Source organism: Pongo abelii, chromosome 15 (assembly GCF_028885655.2).
Source record: "Pongo abelii isolate AG06213 chromosome 15, NHGRI_mPonAbe1-v2.0_pri, whole genome shotgun sequence".
NCBI classification, from domain to species: domain Eukaryota; kingdom Metazoa; phylum Chordata; class Mammalia; order Primates; family Hominidae; genus Pongo; species Pongo abelii.
In genome coordinates this window covers 100,319,101-100,337,013 of record NC_072000.2, presented here as the reverse complement: position 1 = coordinate 100,337,013, position 17,913 = coordinate 100,319,101, and the positions used below count along the sequence as shown (strand labels likewise).

Genomic DNA, 17,913 nt, shown 5'->3' with positions numbered 1-17,913 from the left:
GTATGTCTAAACCACAGAACCCTGAACAACCATCACGAGGGCTTGCCCATATAGATCCATCGATGTGGAAGCATATTCATAATTGCCAATGACAAAATTATTTGGAGGCAATGCTCATAGCATGAGGCCATTTTTTGTAAATTACAATATCCAATCTACTGTTTATAGGTCAATGTCTGGATGGCCATTCAAGGATGTCATCTAGAACATCTTGTGACCCAAGTTACAGAAATGTGGAGAACTGTCCACTGCAAGACTGCAGGGGACACAGGGGCAGTGGCCGAAGAGTGTGCCCTGCCAAAAGACAAAGAGATTTCAAAATTCAAGAAAAAATGGACTCACCAAACAGATATACAAGCCACCTGCTCTATAAATTACACACTAAATATTAATAGTGGTTGCTTCTGAGTGGTGAGATTCGGGAGTTAGCTTAATTTTAAAAAGTGCTTGTATAGAGTTTTTAGAATTGTAATTTTTTTTGACTGTGACTATGAGTGTGTGATTTATGAAAAGACAAGAAGAGTAGGACCGAGTTGCCATGTGACCTTCCCTTTCTGTTGCTGGCATAAGGCCCCTCTCTGGTACTCCCTGCAGGTGAGGGAACCATGCAGACTGGAGGGAGCAAGGCCAGGAGGGGCCCCCAAGATGTATGCCCAACGGCTCCCTGACTGCCTTCATGTAGCAGCAGGAGCTTAGCATGACCTGAGCATGAGCTATGGGCCAGGCCTGGTGATGCTGGCAGCTTCAGCTGGTCAGGCTCCTTTAATCCTCACAAAGCTCCTCCAGGTGGGACTGTTGTTAACCCCTCTTCCAGATGAGGAAAGCTGAAACTCAGAGTTCTTGTGGGCTGCCTGCCATCACTTAGACTGAAAGAGGCAGAGATGGGACTCAGGACCAGGAGGTTTCTGGCCATAGGGCAAGTGCCCTGTGGCTCCAAACCACTAGGCTACACTTCCAGCAGCATGGCTGGCCCTCCGGGGTTAGGACCCGGCCTTTCAAAGTTGCCTTCCCAGAGGAGAGGTGAAAGGCCAGTTGTATTGTGATCAATACAGGGCCAGCTGTATTGTGATCAAGAAGTGCCAGGGCTGATGGGAATCTGTATATCGTGACTGAGCTAGCCAGATGGTTCATCACACCACCTGGGCCAGGCAAGGTGCTGACGGCTGGTGGACGTGCGGCAAAGACCTGATTCTGCTGGTTTCTGGCTGTGCAATTTCAGAAAAGTCAATTTGCTTTTTTTCCTCATCTTGTAAAGTAGGGATAAACACACACACACATCTCATGGGATTGTTCTGTGCCCAACAGGATGAGTAGAAAGTGCTTGGTAGAGTAGATGGCCCTGGCGTTGTTTCAGGTATTGCTATTGCTGGCCAAGGCTGGGCTCGGGGCTCACTCAGATGTTGAGGATGGAGGGGTACTGCCAGCCTCTCCCTTCCACGTCCCTTCGCGATGGCTTCAGATCTGGGGGAAGCTATGAGTTTGCCCAGTGTGTGTTCATGGTCTCTACTAAATTAGAAAGGAAACAAGACAGGGCATGCCGGAGCTGTGGGAAAGGGTGTCCCTGCTCTGTTCAACATTGAACAGGCAGCTTTATTTCCAGGCTGTGGATTAGGACAACTTAGAAGAATCATCCCGGGAACAGAGGATTGGAAAGGCACTTTTCCCCCTCAATACATTTCAAATTCGTATACTTGAAAAACCACTGAGGCTTCTATAGTCCACACAAAACAGTCTCCGTTTAACAGCACCACATTCAGTTTTTTTTTAAAAAAATAAACACTATGTATAGGCAAAGGAAAGACATTGAAATGTTTTATATCCCACAATGTTGAAAGAAAAGACATCGAGTATTTTTTTTCCATTGCACCTTTATTGTTTATTCTGTTCACTGTTCAGAATTTTCATACAGTCTTTCTAAAATCACACAGAGCCTATTGAGTAGCTCCTTCCCCCTGACACTGCTTTATTTCTAACCAGCCTCCTCTCATCCCTTGTCCTTAGTGTATGATATTCTGCTAGTGTCCAGGGAGTTCCCAGGGTTGTTTTTACAGGGAAGGGAGAAGGGTGTGCAGTGGTATTCCTGCAGCTTTCTCTCCTCTCCACCTCCTTTCTTGTTCAGCAGCCTCTGGACCCCCAAGGGCTAAGGAATCTGACACATCGGGTTTGGATTCTGACTCCACTAGGAGCCATGTGATCTCAGGGACATTTCTTGACCTCTATGAGCCCTTTTTCCTTCTTCTACAATGTGGGGGAAAGACTCCCTCTCTCACAGGGTTACTATGAGAATTCAATGACTCCAAGTATCCAAAGCATCTGGCACAGTGCCTGGGCACACAGTGCAACCTACATGCACCTTAGCTTCCTTCCTTCTGGCAGGGAAGAGAAGATACCTGATAAATCAATGCCAGAGCCAGCTTCTCAGGGGCATTTGCTTTATAAAAGAGCCTGGTCCCTTTAACAGAGCCCAAGAAATGACTCTCTAATGGTGGAATTTCAGATACCATAACATGGGTGACGGAGAGATCTGGAGGCATAGACTTTAGAAGCTTCAGAATCATTTGAATCCAGCCAGGCAGACTGCTGCTGCTTCTGCCCAGGGGCAAGGCTGGTGATAGAGTTTGGCTGTAACCCCACCCAAATCTCATCTTGAATACCCATGTGTTGTGGGAGGGCCCTGGTGGGAGGTAACTGAATCACGGGGGCAGGTTTCCCATGCTGTTTGCATGATAGTGAATAAGTCGCACGAGATCTGTTTTAAAAATGGGAGTCTCCTTGCACATGTTCACTTCTCTTGTCTGCCACCATGTGAGACGTGCCTTTCACCTTCCACCGTAGTTGTGAGGCCTCCTCAGCCACGTGGAACTGTAAGTCCAATAAACCTCTTTCTTTTGTAAATTGCCCAGTCTTGGGGATGTCTTTATCAGCAGTGTGAAAACAGACTAATACAGCTGGCGTGGCAGAAGGAATACTAACCCTCTCTTTAAGGTCATGCCACCGTAGCCAGGCAAGGGCCCATTTCAGGGAGCCAGGAGAAGGGAGCTAATTTGTTTTTATGCAACCATCCCTGCCAGAGAGGAAGTAGCTTCATGTGGGTGTAAACCAGGGGCTTTAAAAATACAGCAGTCCTTTAGGGCAATCATTAAATCCCCTCCTCATGCCCCTGAAAAGTCACTTGTCACAGGGCTGTCCTCATAGCCTGAACCACCATGAGCTCTCATGGGGGAGTTCTTGTGTCATTTATACCCCACCTGCTTTTGAAGAGGATCCCAGGTATCTTGCAAAGGAAGGAGTAATGCACCTAATACTGAGCTTTCCACCTTGTTCTTCCCAACTCTCACGGTACATGATGGCTAAAATCAAAATCTGATAAACGAGTGGTCACAAGAGAATGAAACAATAACGCTGCCAGTAAGAAGCTGAATATTCTGTTCAAAAGTTCATCTGCAAATATAGCCACGCTCTTCTTCCTCAACGGTAGTCCTTTTAATTTTAAGCTGATCTATCACTCAGCCCTTATTCATGCATAATTCTCAGTAAAGATAGGGTGCATCTAGGGTCTGCATGCCCACAATCATTTTATAGCCCCGAGATAACAACAAAAAGCCACTCAATGGACAATCTTAAAACATGCACCCAAAACCATGGCTGACAGTATGGGAAAATGTCCTTCAGACCAAAGAGGCAGAGAGAGTGAGAAGGAGAGAGAAAGGACAAGAGCGCAAAAGTAAAAGATTCAAGATGAGACAAAAGGACTAGAATGGCTCCACAATAGAACATCTGCAGTTGGGGGAGGAGGGGACAAAGCAGATAAAACTAAGGAAAGCTCTATGGATCTGGGAGCGCCTCTCCAAGTATTTGGTTCATGCTAAAAAATAGAGCACATTTATTAAAAATATATATTTATAAACCTTGATATGAACAGATACACATGTCAAGCCAATGAAAAAAGAAAAATAAGTTATCTCCCCGGTATCAAATAGTTAGACACTTTTGATGAATGGGATGCCTGTCAAAGGGCTGCCCCTGTGGTTTTTCCACTAAATAGCTCGTCAAGTGAAGATGAAACACTTGTCCTGGGAGACACACATCTGAGCCATGTCCACCCTATTCATCTTTTCAAATATGTGATATCCGTCAGCGATCTGGAATAATGAATTTCTGCACCCATCCGCTCACCGATGGTGTCAGAGGCTGGTCTTCCAAGCATTCTTCTGGGCCCCCTGCCAAAGACGTTGAGTTCCTAGTGCTGTGAATGAGTTTTATTGGAATCATTGTGCTTTAGTGTCTGCTCTCTGCAGGAGGATCGGTCTATTTGTGTGACCTTTTGTAAAGTCTGAAGGTGCATTTGATTGGGTGGTGTGTGTGGGTCAAGCCTGCTTGTTCTCGCAGGGTCTGGTCAGTGATGCGCCGACACGCAGGACTTCCGTCTTTGGCCATTCTGAGGCCTCTGAGGACGCTCTGGGCCATTCACAGGGTGGTGTATATGTAGACAAATATGATCACAATCAGGTTCAGAATGGTCCCGATAATCCCCAGCATTGCCAAGACACTCTCCTCTTTACTTTCTTTTTCTTGACCTCCTCTGTCTTCATCATTTCCACTCGTGATTACCATCTTGGTTGCAAATGTCTTTATTTTCCTTGCCAGGCTAACCTGTAATTGGAAAGAGGCAGCACAAAAGATGATCATTTATAAGCATGCTCTCCATAGCCAGGCAGATCTGCAGTGGGTAGTGATCTGCTTGCAGGTCAGACCACGGTGGGAGAATGACAAATCACACAAGGATCCTATCTTGGGACACCTTACTCTTGGCCATGGGAAAATGGCAGAACACGACTAATTGGTTTAGAAGATGAGTGTCCTGACATTGGTACAGAGAGAGAAGCCTAGAAGTCTACCCGAGCATCACCCACTTTGTTGAGCTGGTTTTCCCCCTTTCCCTTGAAGGAGAAACTGGGTCAGCTGCACTGCAGTGAAACTAAAGTCTGTGCCCTCTGTCCTGGTGGTGGGAATTTCACATACTCTCACATATTGGGTTACACGCAAGAAACATGCTGTCCTGAGTATCCACAAAGTGTGTATGGGGCATCACAGTCCTACCATGCTAAAGCTCTGACTGTGGTATGGGTAGGGGTGGCTGGAAGCCAGGGAAGGTGATTCATTGAGACCAAGCAGGATGGTAAAGGGTCTATGCACGGTGTGGATGAGTAGCACCATGAGAAATTCTTATAATCCCTGGTAGAAATAGATATTGCTACAATCATTCCAGAAAGTTTCCTGGCATTAGCTAGAAAAGTGAACAGACATATTCTACCACTGGGCACCTGCTCTGCCAGGTTATACCCTAGAGAAGGCCTCACTTCTGTGCACCTGGAGACGTGGACAGGACTGCTCCCATGGGCTTCATCTGCCATAGCAGAGAACTGGAAGTTACCCAGATATGCACCGAGAGGAGAGCAGATGAACATGTGGTGGTCAGTCTCTACAATGGAATATTATATGATAGTGAAATGAATGAATTACAACTACATGCAACAGGAAGAACAAAGCCCAGACACTTAGCGGAGGGAAAGAGCACATGGCAGACAAATTTGTGCAGCACAATTTGATTTACAAAGGCTCAAAACAGGCAAAACCAAGTCATCTATTGTTTTAGAGATGTGCTCTTTGATCTTCATAAAAAGTAACGGAATGATTGGCACCAAAGTGACTAGTGCAAAACTCAGGAGAGTGGCTTTCTCCAGGCAAGAGTGGAGCAGGCTGCCATGAGGGAGGGGCACCAGTGGCCTTAGATACTAGTCAAATCTGCCATCTGTTAAGCTTTAAACTGTTCCTTTAAACTGCAGGCATATCTTCCAGCTACTCTTTTTGTATGCATGATATATATTGCAATAATCAAAATAACTTTTTATTTTCGAAGACAGAAAACATGGCCATCCAGGAGGCAGACTGGGCAGCCAAAGCCTTCTTTCCCACCAATTGCTGGTCCAAACCATACGTAAAATAGGATCAGTGTGTGTGGTGGTGGCAGCCTGTCCACTTGTGATGTGATGTGCACCAGGCCAGCCCCATAGCTACATTTCCTCCATTGGAGGGCTGCGCCTTTAGAGCCAGAAGGCTTTTCACACTTCAGGGTTTGATGATGGTTAAATTTATGTGTCAGCTTGACTGGGTCATGCACGCCCAGATAGCTGGTCATGTGTTATTCTGGGTGTGTGTGTCAGGATGAGATTAACATTTGAACTGGGAGACTGAAGAAATCAGACTGTCCTAAATGTGGGTGGTGACTGACCAATCAGCTGAAGGCCCGAATGAAACGAAAAGGCTGACATTCCCCCAAATTCCTCCTGCCTGCCTGCCTTCAAGCTGGGACAATGGCTTTTTCCTGCCTTTGGACTCGAACTGTCGATTTTCAGGCAGCTCTTCCTGGGCCTTGAGCCTGCAGGGCTTCAGATGGAACCACACCACTGGCCATCCTGGGTCTCCTGCTTGCTGACTCACCCTGCGGATCTCAGGACTTGCTGGTCTCCGAAATCACATGAGTCAATTCTATATAATAAATCTCTTTATATACACCTATATATATCTTACTGATTCTGTTTCTCTCATTCGAATGCTATCTTAGGGCACATATCCAGGAAGGATCACAAACGGGAATCCAGGAATGCAGGCATGTGAAATGAGATGGGAAATGAAATGTCTGCATGCCCTCCCTCTGTGCACGTGAGCCCCTGAAAGTGCTAGGTCGCTCGCACCTTACAGAGCGGCCCTGGATCCGGAGCACAGTACATGTGAATGAATATCTGTATGAAGGAGAGGCAAGCACATCAGTGAAGAATGGAGGAACTGATGCAACATGAAACTGTGCATAAGTGAACAAATGAACACCCTAAAGGCAAGTTTCATATTCTTCACAACTGCGGTTTACTAGATAGGCCTACAGTGGGTTCCTACTCCCATAGCTCAGCCAGGGAAAGCTTCTAGTTGGATTCGTTCAGTTTTCCTGCTTTCTCTCCCCTCGTATACTTTTAATGATGTATAGTAAACATACAAAGTGCACAAAGTTTAAATGTACAGCTTGATACATTTTCATATCTGTTTAGCACCAAGATCAAGAAACAGAGCCTTCCAGCACCCAGGGGCCTCCCACAGTGTCCCATCCAGTCACTATCCCTACCTCCTGAAAACCACTGTCGTGGCTTCTAACAAACACCATTGATGAGCTTTGCCTGGTTTTGAATTCTGCGTAAATGGAATCGTACAGTATGTCCTCTTTTGAGTCTGATTTCTTACTCACAACGCTGTGTTTGTGAGCTTTGCCCACGTCGTTGTGTATAGCTGTGGCTCATTCACTCTTATATGTGAACAGTATTCCATTGGATCACTACACCCAAAATTTATGTCTCTATTCTATGGTTGATGGGCATTTTCACTGCTTCAAGTTTGGGGCTATTATGAATAACACTGCTATGAACATTCTTGTATATATCTTCGGGCAAGCATATATATACATCTTTCCCAATATTTCATATGAAGTTTTTTAACATACAGCAAGTTTGAAGGAATTTTACAGTGAGCACCCATAAACTCACCATCTCAAATCCATCACTAACATGTTCCCATACTTGCTTTGTCACACATCTTCCCATTCCTTATTCATCTATCTTCTTTTTTGGGTGCATTTTAAACTACATGTATCATTATTACTATTATTATTATTATTGAGACAGGCTCTTGTTCTTTTGCCCAGGCTGGAGTACAGTGGGGTGATCACGGCTCACTGTATCCTTGACCTCCTGGGCTCAAGTGATCCTCCTGCCTCAGCCTCCCGAACAGTTGGTACCACGAGCGTGCACCACCACGCCCAGCTAAAATTTTTACATTTCTTTTTGTAGAGACTGGGTCCCACTATGTTGCTAGGCTGGTCTTGAACTCCCGGGCTCAAGCAATCCTCTTGCCTCAGCTTCCCTAAGTGCTGGGATCACAAGTGTGAGCCACCATGCTTGGCATAAACTGCAGATATTATTTCATTTCCCCGTAAACACTGCAGCAGGCTGCATGTTTTAACTACAGTTCAGTATTTACAGTTTTCTCTTTTAATGTAAAATTCACATGTGCATTTCCTATTGACTACATACATACCTAGACAAGGAGCTGCCGGGCACAGGGTATGCATATGTTTGACATTAGTGGATACTGCTAAACAGCTCTTCAAAGTGGTTGTGTCTGTTTGCTCGTTTGTAGGTATTAGTGGATCCCCCCTTTTTATATTGGTGACTCCATGGCTCAAACTTTGCACAAAGTCACGAGAAGTCAGTTGTAAGAACCTTAGAAATCCACTCCCTTTACTGCCCTGGACAGATGTCTATCCAAGCACTAGTCATCTCTTTAATGGAGTCTCTGGTTTATCATCTGTCTTCTTAGAAAGACTGCAAGCCCTTGGAGGAAGGACTTTTGAATCCCCACCTCCAAGCGTGGTGCCGGGCATGGAGCAGGCACTTAAGAAAATTGTGCTGAATGAATGAGTGGGTGCTCTGGGGCAACCTGGCATCTCCCAGTCTCTGCAGGCCAGGGAATAGATTGCCAGGGTTGGTTTAAGAAGATGCAATTAGTGCTGCCTTTATAACCAAAGACCCATCATCACAGTCACTCAAGCAAAACAAAGTGCCTGTCATGGAGGCTGCTTGGTTTCAAGGCTTAATTTAGCCTCTTCCCTGAGTTATCGCGAGATAACTCTGACTCAGGAGGAAGTGGAGGGGAATAATCAGGTCAGCTGTGTTTACTTTCCGAGGACTCTGAAGCAAACAAAGACCTAGAAGAGACCTCCTCCGACTCACAGAAGAGTTGCATCTCGAGTGTTTGTTTCCAAGTTGCTTAAGTCATCAACTTGGAAACTTCAATTCCCCTGTAGGTAACACGTTGGGAGTGTGGCTTGATTCCCAGGGGAGTTATTGAGGGCTTCCTTAAATGGAGTAGTTAGAATATTGTTTTCTTTGGAAAAACTTGTCTGGCCAGGGTCTGGAGGACGAACAGTGATGGAGGAGACGCACAGAATCCAGATTAGCCTAGAAACCAGAACAATGACAGAGATGGGAAAGGAAAACAGAAACAATAAGCAACAAGTATAATAATAACTGCACATTTAAAATGGATTAGAGAGTATAACGGGAATGTTTGCAACTCAATGAATAGATGCTTGAGGGGATGGATACCCCATTCTTCATGATGTGTTATTTCACACTGTGTGCCTGTATCAAAACATCTCAAGTACCCCATAAATATATATACCCACTATGTAGCCACAAAAATTAAAACTTAAAAAATAAAATTAAAAAAATTAAAAATAACAAGCAAAGGCTGGGGCCAGTCAATGTCTGACATAAAGCTTGCTAAAGGTTATACATTCATTTATCCACTCAATCATTTACTCATTTCTTCCTGCCAGGGGCTGGGTGGAGGGGGAAGTAGGGATTTGCTGATAACAGTAAAGGCGTTTCTTTTTGGAGTAATAACAATATTCTAAACTTAGATTTTTAGTGACAGTTGCACAACTCTAAATACACTAAACATACTAAAGCCATGAAACTGTATACTTCAAATAGATGAATTTTGTAGTTTGTGAATTATATCTCAATCAAGATGTTAATTTCTAAAAAACAGTATTCACAATAGTATCTGAAATATAAAGTGCCCAGAAATAAACCTAATAAAGATGTGTGAAATTCTGATGAAGAATACTGTAAAACTTTACTGAAAGACATAAAAGCAGACCAACACGAAAAAGAAGACATACCATCTTCATGGAATGCTAGATTCAATATGCAAGATTCAATATCCTAAAAACATCAGTTTTTCCTAAAGTGTTCTATAGGTTTGTTGCAGTTCCAGTCAAACTGTCTATGAGGTTTTTGGTGATATTTGACAAGTAGGTTCTAAAATGTATATCAAAGAGCAAATGGATAATAACAGCCAAGATGTTTACTAAAGAATAAGGTAGGGAGATCTGCCTCATAGGGCATCAATATGTCTTAGGTCTAAGGCTTATACAAGCCTTAGACAAATAGGCCAAAGAAACAAAAACAAAGTCACACACACATGGACACTGCTGATCCACAGGGGAAAATGGGTCTTTGATGAGCAGTGTTGGAATAACTAAGTATCTGTATGAAAAAATAAATGAAGTCAAACCAGTAGTTCATCAGTTCCAGATGGATTATAGATAAGGATAGAAAGAGAACACTTCAAAACTTTTATAAGGCAATATAAAGGAGTATCTGTGTGACCTTGGGGTAGAGAAGGATATCTTAACAAGACATAAAAGCTCAAACTATAAGGAAAATTATGAAATTCGATGACCTCAAATTCAATATCTGTTTATCAAAAAAATAAAATATCATCAAAAGTGAAAAGTTAAGCCACAAACTGGGATATACACTATACATCATTCTAGTCTCAAATGAGTAAGAAAATGATAAATATCCAGTAGAAAACTGGGCAAAACCATGTCCAGGCATGGTTTACAAAAGAGTAAACAGCCGTAAAGAAGCTAAACCTCAGTATCAGAGAAATGCCCATTGAAACACAGTGAGCTACCATCAAACAGTCATCAGATTGGCAAGAACTAAAACATCTGACAAGACCACCGAACACTGACAGAGTCTGTAGGGTAGCAGGGACTCTCAGATACCTACTGCAGGAGTATCAGTGGATACTGTCGCTTTGGAAAACAGGATGGCATTATCTTGTAAAGCCAAACATACTCACACCCCAGTGACCCAGCCATGCCACCTTGAGATACACACCGAGTACACCTGCAAATGAGCAGCAGGGTACATGGATAAGAGCATTTAAAGACAGCAATGTCAGCATAAGCGAAATGCTGGACCCAGCATCAATGGCCATCCACAGTGGCCTGGATCTACTGTTGTACGTTCTCATGCTGGAAAAACACACAGCGTCGAGGAAAAAATGAAATGCTGGAACGTGCCATCGCATGGATGAATTGCAAATACAATATCTAGTGAAAAAGCACGTTGCAAAAGACCACAGAAAGGATGTTCCCACTTATGTGGGAAGTTCAGAAACAAGGAGATTCTAACAATATTTCATATGGAGATACAAGTGTGATAAAAACACAAAGAAAAACGAGAGACTAATAATCCCAAAGCCGACGTAGTGGTTCCCACTAAGTGGACAGGATGGAGAGGATGCTCAGGACTCTCTAAGCCCTGGTAATATTTCTCAAGCTGGTGGTGGGTACATGAGCACTTGCTCTTTATACTTACATTCTAAATATGCTTCTCATATTTATTCCATACTTAATAAGTTAATTAGTGATTTAATACTTACTAGTTAACTGCATAATTAACAATAAAACAATACTGATATTAAAACAAATTAATTAGCCAAAACAATTTTTTTAAAAAAACACAGGGTTTTAAAGACTGGGTATATTAAGTGCTGTGCTGAATGCCAAAAGAAGCCCTGCATGGTAACCAGGAAGGGAGCCACTTTTCTGGAAAGACAGAGTGCTCCTCATCAGCACCCCTACTGTGCTAAGGGATGGGCAACTCACTTTCAAGCACAGTTCCCAGCAAGCCAGTCCTCTGCCGGGCTGCTTCCGATGAGCACACTTGAGAGTTTTTAATCATTTGCTTAATTAGGATGCATGTCTTGGATAATAAACCACGAGTATACAGTGACACAGTGCCGTGTGTGGCCTGGGCCTAGAGGCTGCAGGGCAGCTAGGGAGAGCCCTGCAGGGGGACTCAGGGTTCAGTGTGGAATCCCAGCCGGTCAGGGATAGAAGGTACTGAGGTCATGGCTCACTGGGCCTGCCCAGCATTCATAGTTTTTCTTTGAGTATCAGTGTCTCGATTTTCCTTTGGAAAATTACCCTTCCCAATGGAGGCTGTAAATCAAGCTGCCATGGGGATGGGTCTGGATCCTGGCTAAGCCTATAAGATGCTCTGTCTCTGGAGCTTAGTCTTAGGTAGGGTGATAGCAGGTGGGTTAACGGTAAACACTGACTCATCCTAGCCACGGTGCTGAAATGAGGTTCCATTAGCTGCTGCCGCCTGGATGCCTGGAGCTAGGCTGACTTTTGCCCTTTTTAAAGCTCAGCTCACCATTTTCTTCTATCCCATGAACTACCCCATATCCCTGCAAAAAACAGTGTTTTTGCTTAAGGCAGTTGGAACCCATTTCTTACCATTATCTGTTGCATGCAACCAGAGCTTTTACTTGTACAGAAGGGGTATTCGTTTACTTTGTTGGCTTCTTTGAGCTCCCCCTAGAAGAACACACAGTGCTAACCAAGCCTCCTCTTGAAGACTTCCTATCATTCTAGAGTTTACCACCTCTCAGGAAGTATATTCTACCTGCTGACAGCTCAGTCAGGAAAGCCCTTTGCTTTAAAACAAAATATTCTCGCTTAGCTTGCACCCACTGGAACTACTTTTATAACCAGGAACTAAACAAAAGCAAGTCCTTATTATCCTCTGCAAGGGAGCACCACGGTTTTTGAAAAATTGATACTGAAGGAACGACAGCTCTGGCTTCAGATATAGCTAGGATCCAATCTTGTCTCAGTGGTTTATCAGCTATGTGACTGGGGCAAGCTGCTTCATCTCTCTGAGCTTCAGTTTCCTCACCTATAAAGTAGGGATAATAGTAGCTTGTAGGATTAAAGACATTAGTTGTAAGTCTCCTAGCTTGATGAATGGCAGCCACTATGATTAAGTGGTGATGATGATGATTGATGATGATGATGACAATGATGATGACAGAGGCTCATTCTCATGACTTCACAAGCCTTTTGTCCAGCTAAGCACCTTCTGTTCCCTATTTGTCCACATAGCCACTCCTAATCATGATCCCTTCTCCTGGGAAGGCCCACCCTAAAATCACAGCATGCATAAGGAAAACATAAGGGAAAGTTTTTTCAGCCCAAACTGGGCAGGTTTGTCCTCTCCCTCCTGGATGTGGCACATCCATGGATGCTAATAAGAACCACTTCACTTTGGGGCCACCACACCATGCCGTGACTCATGATGCTGCAAAATCACATTGCTCCCTGTTTGTGGAAGGTGAGCATTTTTAACCCAAGAATAGGACTTAGTATTTACATTACAGTCCAGGGGGCTGACCTCTGCCCACTGTGCCAATCTGTTGAGTTTGCCTTGGCTCCTAGATGACTGTCTTCCTACACAGTCACTGTCCTCCCAGCTTCAGATCATCCACACACTGGATGTGCACACTCTCCATACAGTTACTCACCTTCCAGTTTTTGACTAGGTTTCCAGCTTAATACCAACTAGTTCATTAGCACTCTTCCAAGGCTGTCAATCGGTTACTGTTTGCCTTCTCCTCTGGCCCATATTTATCCAAGGTTGCTATAAGGTCCACCTAGGGGCCGGGCACGGTGGCTCACGCCAGTAATCCCAGCACTTCGGGAGGCCAAGGCGGGCAGATCACAAGGTCAAGTGATCGAGATCATCCTGACCAACATGGTGAAATCCCGTCTCTACTATAAATACAAAAATTAGCTGGGTGTGGTGGCCCGCACCTGTAGTCCCAGCTACTCAGGAGGCTGAGGCAGGATAATCGCTTGAACCTGGGAGGTGGAGGTTGCAGTGAGCCGAGATCGTGCCACTGCACTCCAGCCTGGTGACAGAGTGAGACTCTGTCTCAAATAAAAAAAAAAAAAAAAAACAAGTCCAGTCCATCTAGGACTTAAGAGGTCTCTAGGTTAGTGACCCTGCTGGACAGACCATGGCTGAGCAATATCCAAGATGCTGGGTCCTGGCACTTTCTGCAGCCTCTATTTGCTGGTGAGGTTTCCTCTTTATTACTTCTGTAGACCAATTTCTCAGAGCCAATTCTAAGAAATGGAGTTTGTCCCTTGCCAAGCCACTCAGTGATCAATAGTAAATTGGGGAATGAAAAATTCGTGTGATTACGACTCACTGATGCATTACCTGGCAGCTGAAAGTGATGGTGACCATTCTCAGCAAACTAACACAGGAACAGAAAACCAAACACTGCATGTTCTCACTCGTAAGTGGGAGTTGAACAATGAGAACACATGGACACAGGGAGGGGAACATCACACACTGGAGCCCATCGGGGGGTGGGGGACAAGGGGAGGGAGAGCATTAAGACAAATACCTAATGCATGCGGGGCTTAAAACCTAGATGATGGGTTGATAGGTGCAGCAAACCACCATGGTACATGTATACCTATTTAACAAACCTGCAGGTTCTGCACATGTATCCCAGAACTTAAAGTAGAATTTAAAAAAAAAAAGAAAGAAAGAAAGAAAGAAAATGATGGTGACAAAGACCATGAGGTAAAAAAAGGAAGATGCCCAGCCGGGCGCGGTGGCTCACACCTGTAATCCCAGCACTTTGGGAGGCCGAGGCGGGCAGATCACAAGGTCAGGAGATCGAGACCATCCTGGCTAACACGGTGAAACCCCGTCTCTACTAAAAATACAAAAGAATTAGCCAGGTGTGGTGGCAGGCACCTGTAGTCCCAGCTACTCGGGAGGCTGAGGCAGGAGAATGGCGTCAACCCGGGAGGTGGAGCTTGCAGTGAGCTGAGATCATGCCACTGCACTCTGGCCTGGGCGAGAGAGCGAGACTCCCTCTCAAAAAAAGAAAAAAAAAGAAAAAAAGGAAGATGCCCACAATGTGGTAAGGGGAAAAACACAGGATATTAAAATTCAGTTCTACTTATGACTGCAAATAATTTTTTTATTAAATAGTTTATTTTTGTTAATGATGGGAATATTTTCTCAGTAAGTTCAATTTTGTAACAGGGAAGGATAAGCTAGTGTTAGATCTAGAAAAGTTAATACAGCATTATCTTGAAATTTCAGGGGGGAAAAAGTGGTTGATTGGAACTTCATCTATCTTTTTTAACCAAACAATGTTAAAATAAACACATTTGAATAGAAAACTGTTATCTAGTTCTTTTATATTTCAAATGTAAAATACTTTAATAGAGAAAATTCCATTTTTCTGCATCTATTTAGACAATATTACAATAAAAGGCAGTGTGGAATGCAGAACGTAGCCAGTGAGAATATTAGGTAATGTAAATTTAAGAAGAAATTTGCTTTTCCATATTAAATAAAATCAGTGATCACATAAATTCAACATGATTATGGGGACTAAAATAAAAATACAAAGTACAATATAGTGCATGTAAGATTTTTAAAAACTTACTTGTTTAGGAAAAACATGCTGGGGGAAAAATTCAGAAATGTTCTATAACATAGTTGATTATGTTAATTTACTTTTATCACATTCAAAGCAATCAATATATAAATAAATAAAACTACGAAGACTACGAGTGCTTCTGTTTTCCAACAATCCTCGAAGAACCTCACCAGCCAAGTGACAAGAACAATGCCAGCGTGCAAGGAGAAATCTTCGTGTCAGTATCTCTCTGCTTGAGAGGCTGGAATTTGAAAACCAAAAGGGGTCGTTGCTGTATGTGAAAAATGACAAATGAAGGAGGTTCTGACAGCCTTTCTACAATACAGCAGAGATGTTCAGGCTGAATGGGAGTTGGCTTTTGGGTCGTTTAATTCTAGTACCAACTTGTTTGTCAAAATAATGCCAGTCTCAGAACTAAATCTTTGCTCCCTGATGTGCTAAAAGGTACCAGACATTCCAGAAAAGGAAGACAGGGATTATTCTATCCAAATTTTTTCCATTACTTGCTGGCTGCTTTCAATGGAGTGGCTCAGGCTCAACTGTAACTCTGAGTGTTTCTCCATCTTGAGAACATTTCCATATTTTGGAGCGGGGAAGGTTCACGCTGATCCTATCTACAAGGGCAAGCTCCTGCCTGGAAATTTAGCATAGCTGTCTGACAAATCTAGCAGATGAGGCCAGAGCACAGAGGAAGCATCAACTTCTCCCCTCCAAGAAGAGACCTCAGTGGTCACCTAAAACACAGCCGCCCATAACAATGGGCATATACAAATGGAAGACAAGGGCTCTGGACCTCAATGAGCTCACGGGCCAGTGAACGGAAAACAAAAATTGATCACTATGGTGATGAGGGCCCAGGGCAATGCAGAGAGGGCATGCAGTGAACTGTCTCCAGAAGATAGGAGGTCTGAGCTGACACATCAAAGGCCAGTAGGACCATCTCAGCTGATGGTGGGAGAAGGGCACCAAGGCAAGGGACTGGCAGATGTGAAGAAAATGTGGAAGTGAGGAATACTACGTCGAGTAGGGCTGGCGCAGCAGCATGGTGAGGGGGTTGTCCTAAGAGCTGAGGCTGGAGGGGGAAGCGGGGACTAGAACAGAGGCCCTTGTAAGTCATGCAAGGCACGTGTGGAATTTATTCATTAGATGCAATGGGTACATGCATGTTCAATTCCTGTTTATTTTTTCAATCACACATATACACTATGTATACTCTTGTATGCATTGGATACTTTATATTAAATTTTTGAAATTCACTTGGCTCCTAAAATCAAACCACAGTAAGTAAAATGGGTAACCGGCTCTCCAGGACTAAATGTCTGGACAGGGTGGCCGCCAGCTCTGGCAACATTCCACAGCTGCCTTCCAGGCTTTCAGGAAATGAGTTGGGAGCCTCTGAGTGACAGAGTCTGAACCCAGGCAAGGTCTTTGTCAGGGGCTGGGCAAGGGTTTTCCAAAGGACAAGCTCCTCCACACACGCCCATGCCCAGCACAGGCAGCCATAGAACGGCCCGGCTGTCATCAGACAGCCACTCAAGGGAGACGGCAGCCAGGCCATCCCTGGTGATAGGAATTACTCCCAGGAGTTCCAAAGAACCAGTGAAGAGATAAAATATCTGTAAAGCATTTAGTCTGATCAACGGAGGTTCACAATGATTAGTATTACTTACAGTGCTTCCCCTCCCTAATTGCCAAGATGTTGCTGGATCTAGCTTTGTACTTGATATCTGTCATGATAGGGCCAGTAGCTACTATCCAGCCACACATGACGATAAAAGTCATAGCTACTAATTAGTAAATACACAGTTCCTCCATCCATTCACCCACTCAACAAATATTTACTTAGTATTTAATCTATGCTGGCCCCATTCTATTTTGTTTTTTAGAGATGAGGTCTCACTCTGCTGCCCAGGCTGGTCTCAAACTCTTGGGCTCAAGTGATCTGCCCACCTCCACCAAATGTTGGGATTACAGGCATGAGCCACCATGCCCAGCCAAGACCCTATTCTAGAGACACAGCGACAGCACAGACAAAAATAAGCATTATCTGCATTTTAGAGAAAAGGAATTGAGACTTAAATAATTAGTGAAGCTCTGCAACACTCCAGGAAGTCTGCAGGTACTAGGGATATGGCAGTGAAAAAAATAAAGAAATAATCATAAACTGAGTTGCGATTTAAATCATGCAGCCGACATGACTCCCAGGTATTGCCCATGTCCTGCCTGCCCTCAAATGCCCACCACATTCCAGTCCCACCACCGCCTGCTGGGGCTCTAACCCCTGTGCGTTTGTTCACATGCTCTTCCTGGCTTGGATAACTACTGCTGCCCCTTTGAGGCTCGATTCCATTGGTAGCATTTCCCAGGACCCTGTCTTCAGATGTCTGGGCAACTCCTGCCCTATCCTGTGACGATCTCTTGATTTGGGTCTTTCCCCACTAAACTGAGCTCCTTTGGAGGGACAAGCCTGGGTGGGTCTGATTCACCTCTATGTCCTCTGGCCCCTGCCCTGGCCTGGGGCAGCCACGGTGTTCAGTACTGAGAGTGAGTGCATGCACTGGCTCACTCTGAGAGGCAGCTGAGATGGGGGGGTAGGGACAGCCTAGCCCAGCCCGCCTAGCTGGATTTCCCTATAAAGAGATGGCAGCAGCCGGGCGCGGTGGCTCATGCCTGTAATCCCAGCACTTT

At 44.4% G+C, this 17,913-nt stretch overlaps 1 protein-coding gene across 2 annotated transcripts in view; it reads right to left on the bottom strand.

The window, feature by feature from the left end:
• Positions 1–1,373: 1,373 nt before the first annotated feature.
• TUNAR (TCL1 upstream neural differentiation-associated RNA) overlaps positions 1,374–17,913 on the bottom strand; it is a 49,815-nt gene continuing 33,275 nt past the window's right edge. Inside the window, exon 4 of one of the 2 annotated variants that reach the window (XM_054530483.2) lies at positions 1,374–4,653. In XM_054530483.2, coding sequence (XP_054386458.1) covers positions 4,468–4,614 — 147 coding nt within the window. In that variant the 5' untranslated portion in view covers positions 4,615–4,653 and the 3' untranslated portion in view covers positions 1,374–4,467. The remainder of the gene's footprint in view (positions 4,654–17,913) is intronic. The other variant, XM_054530482.2, reaches the window with a different exon arrangement.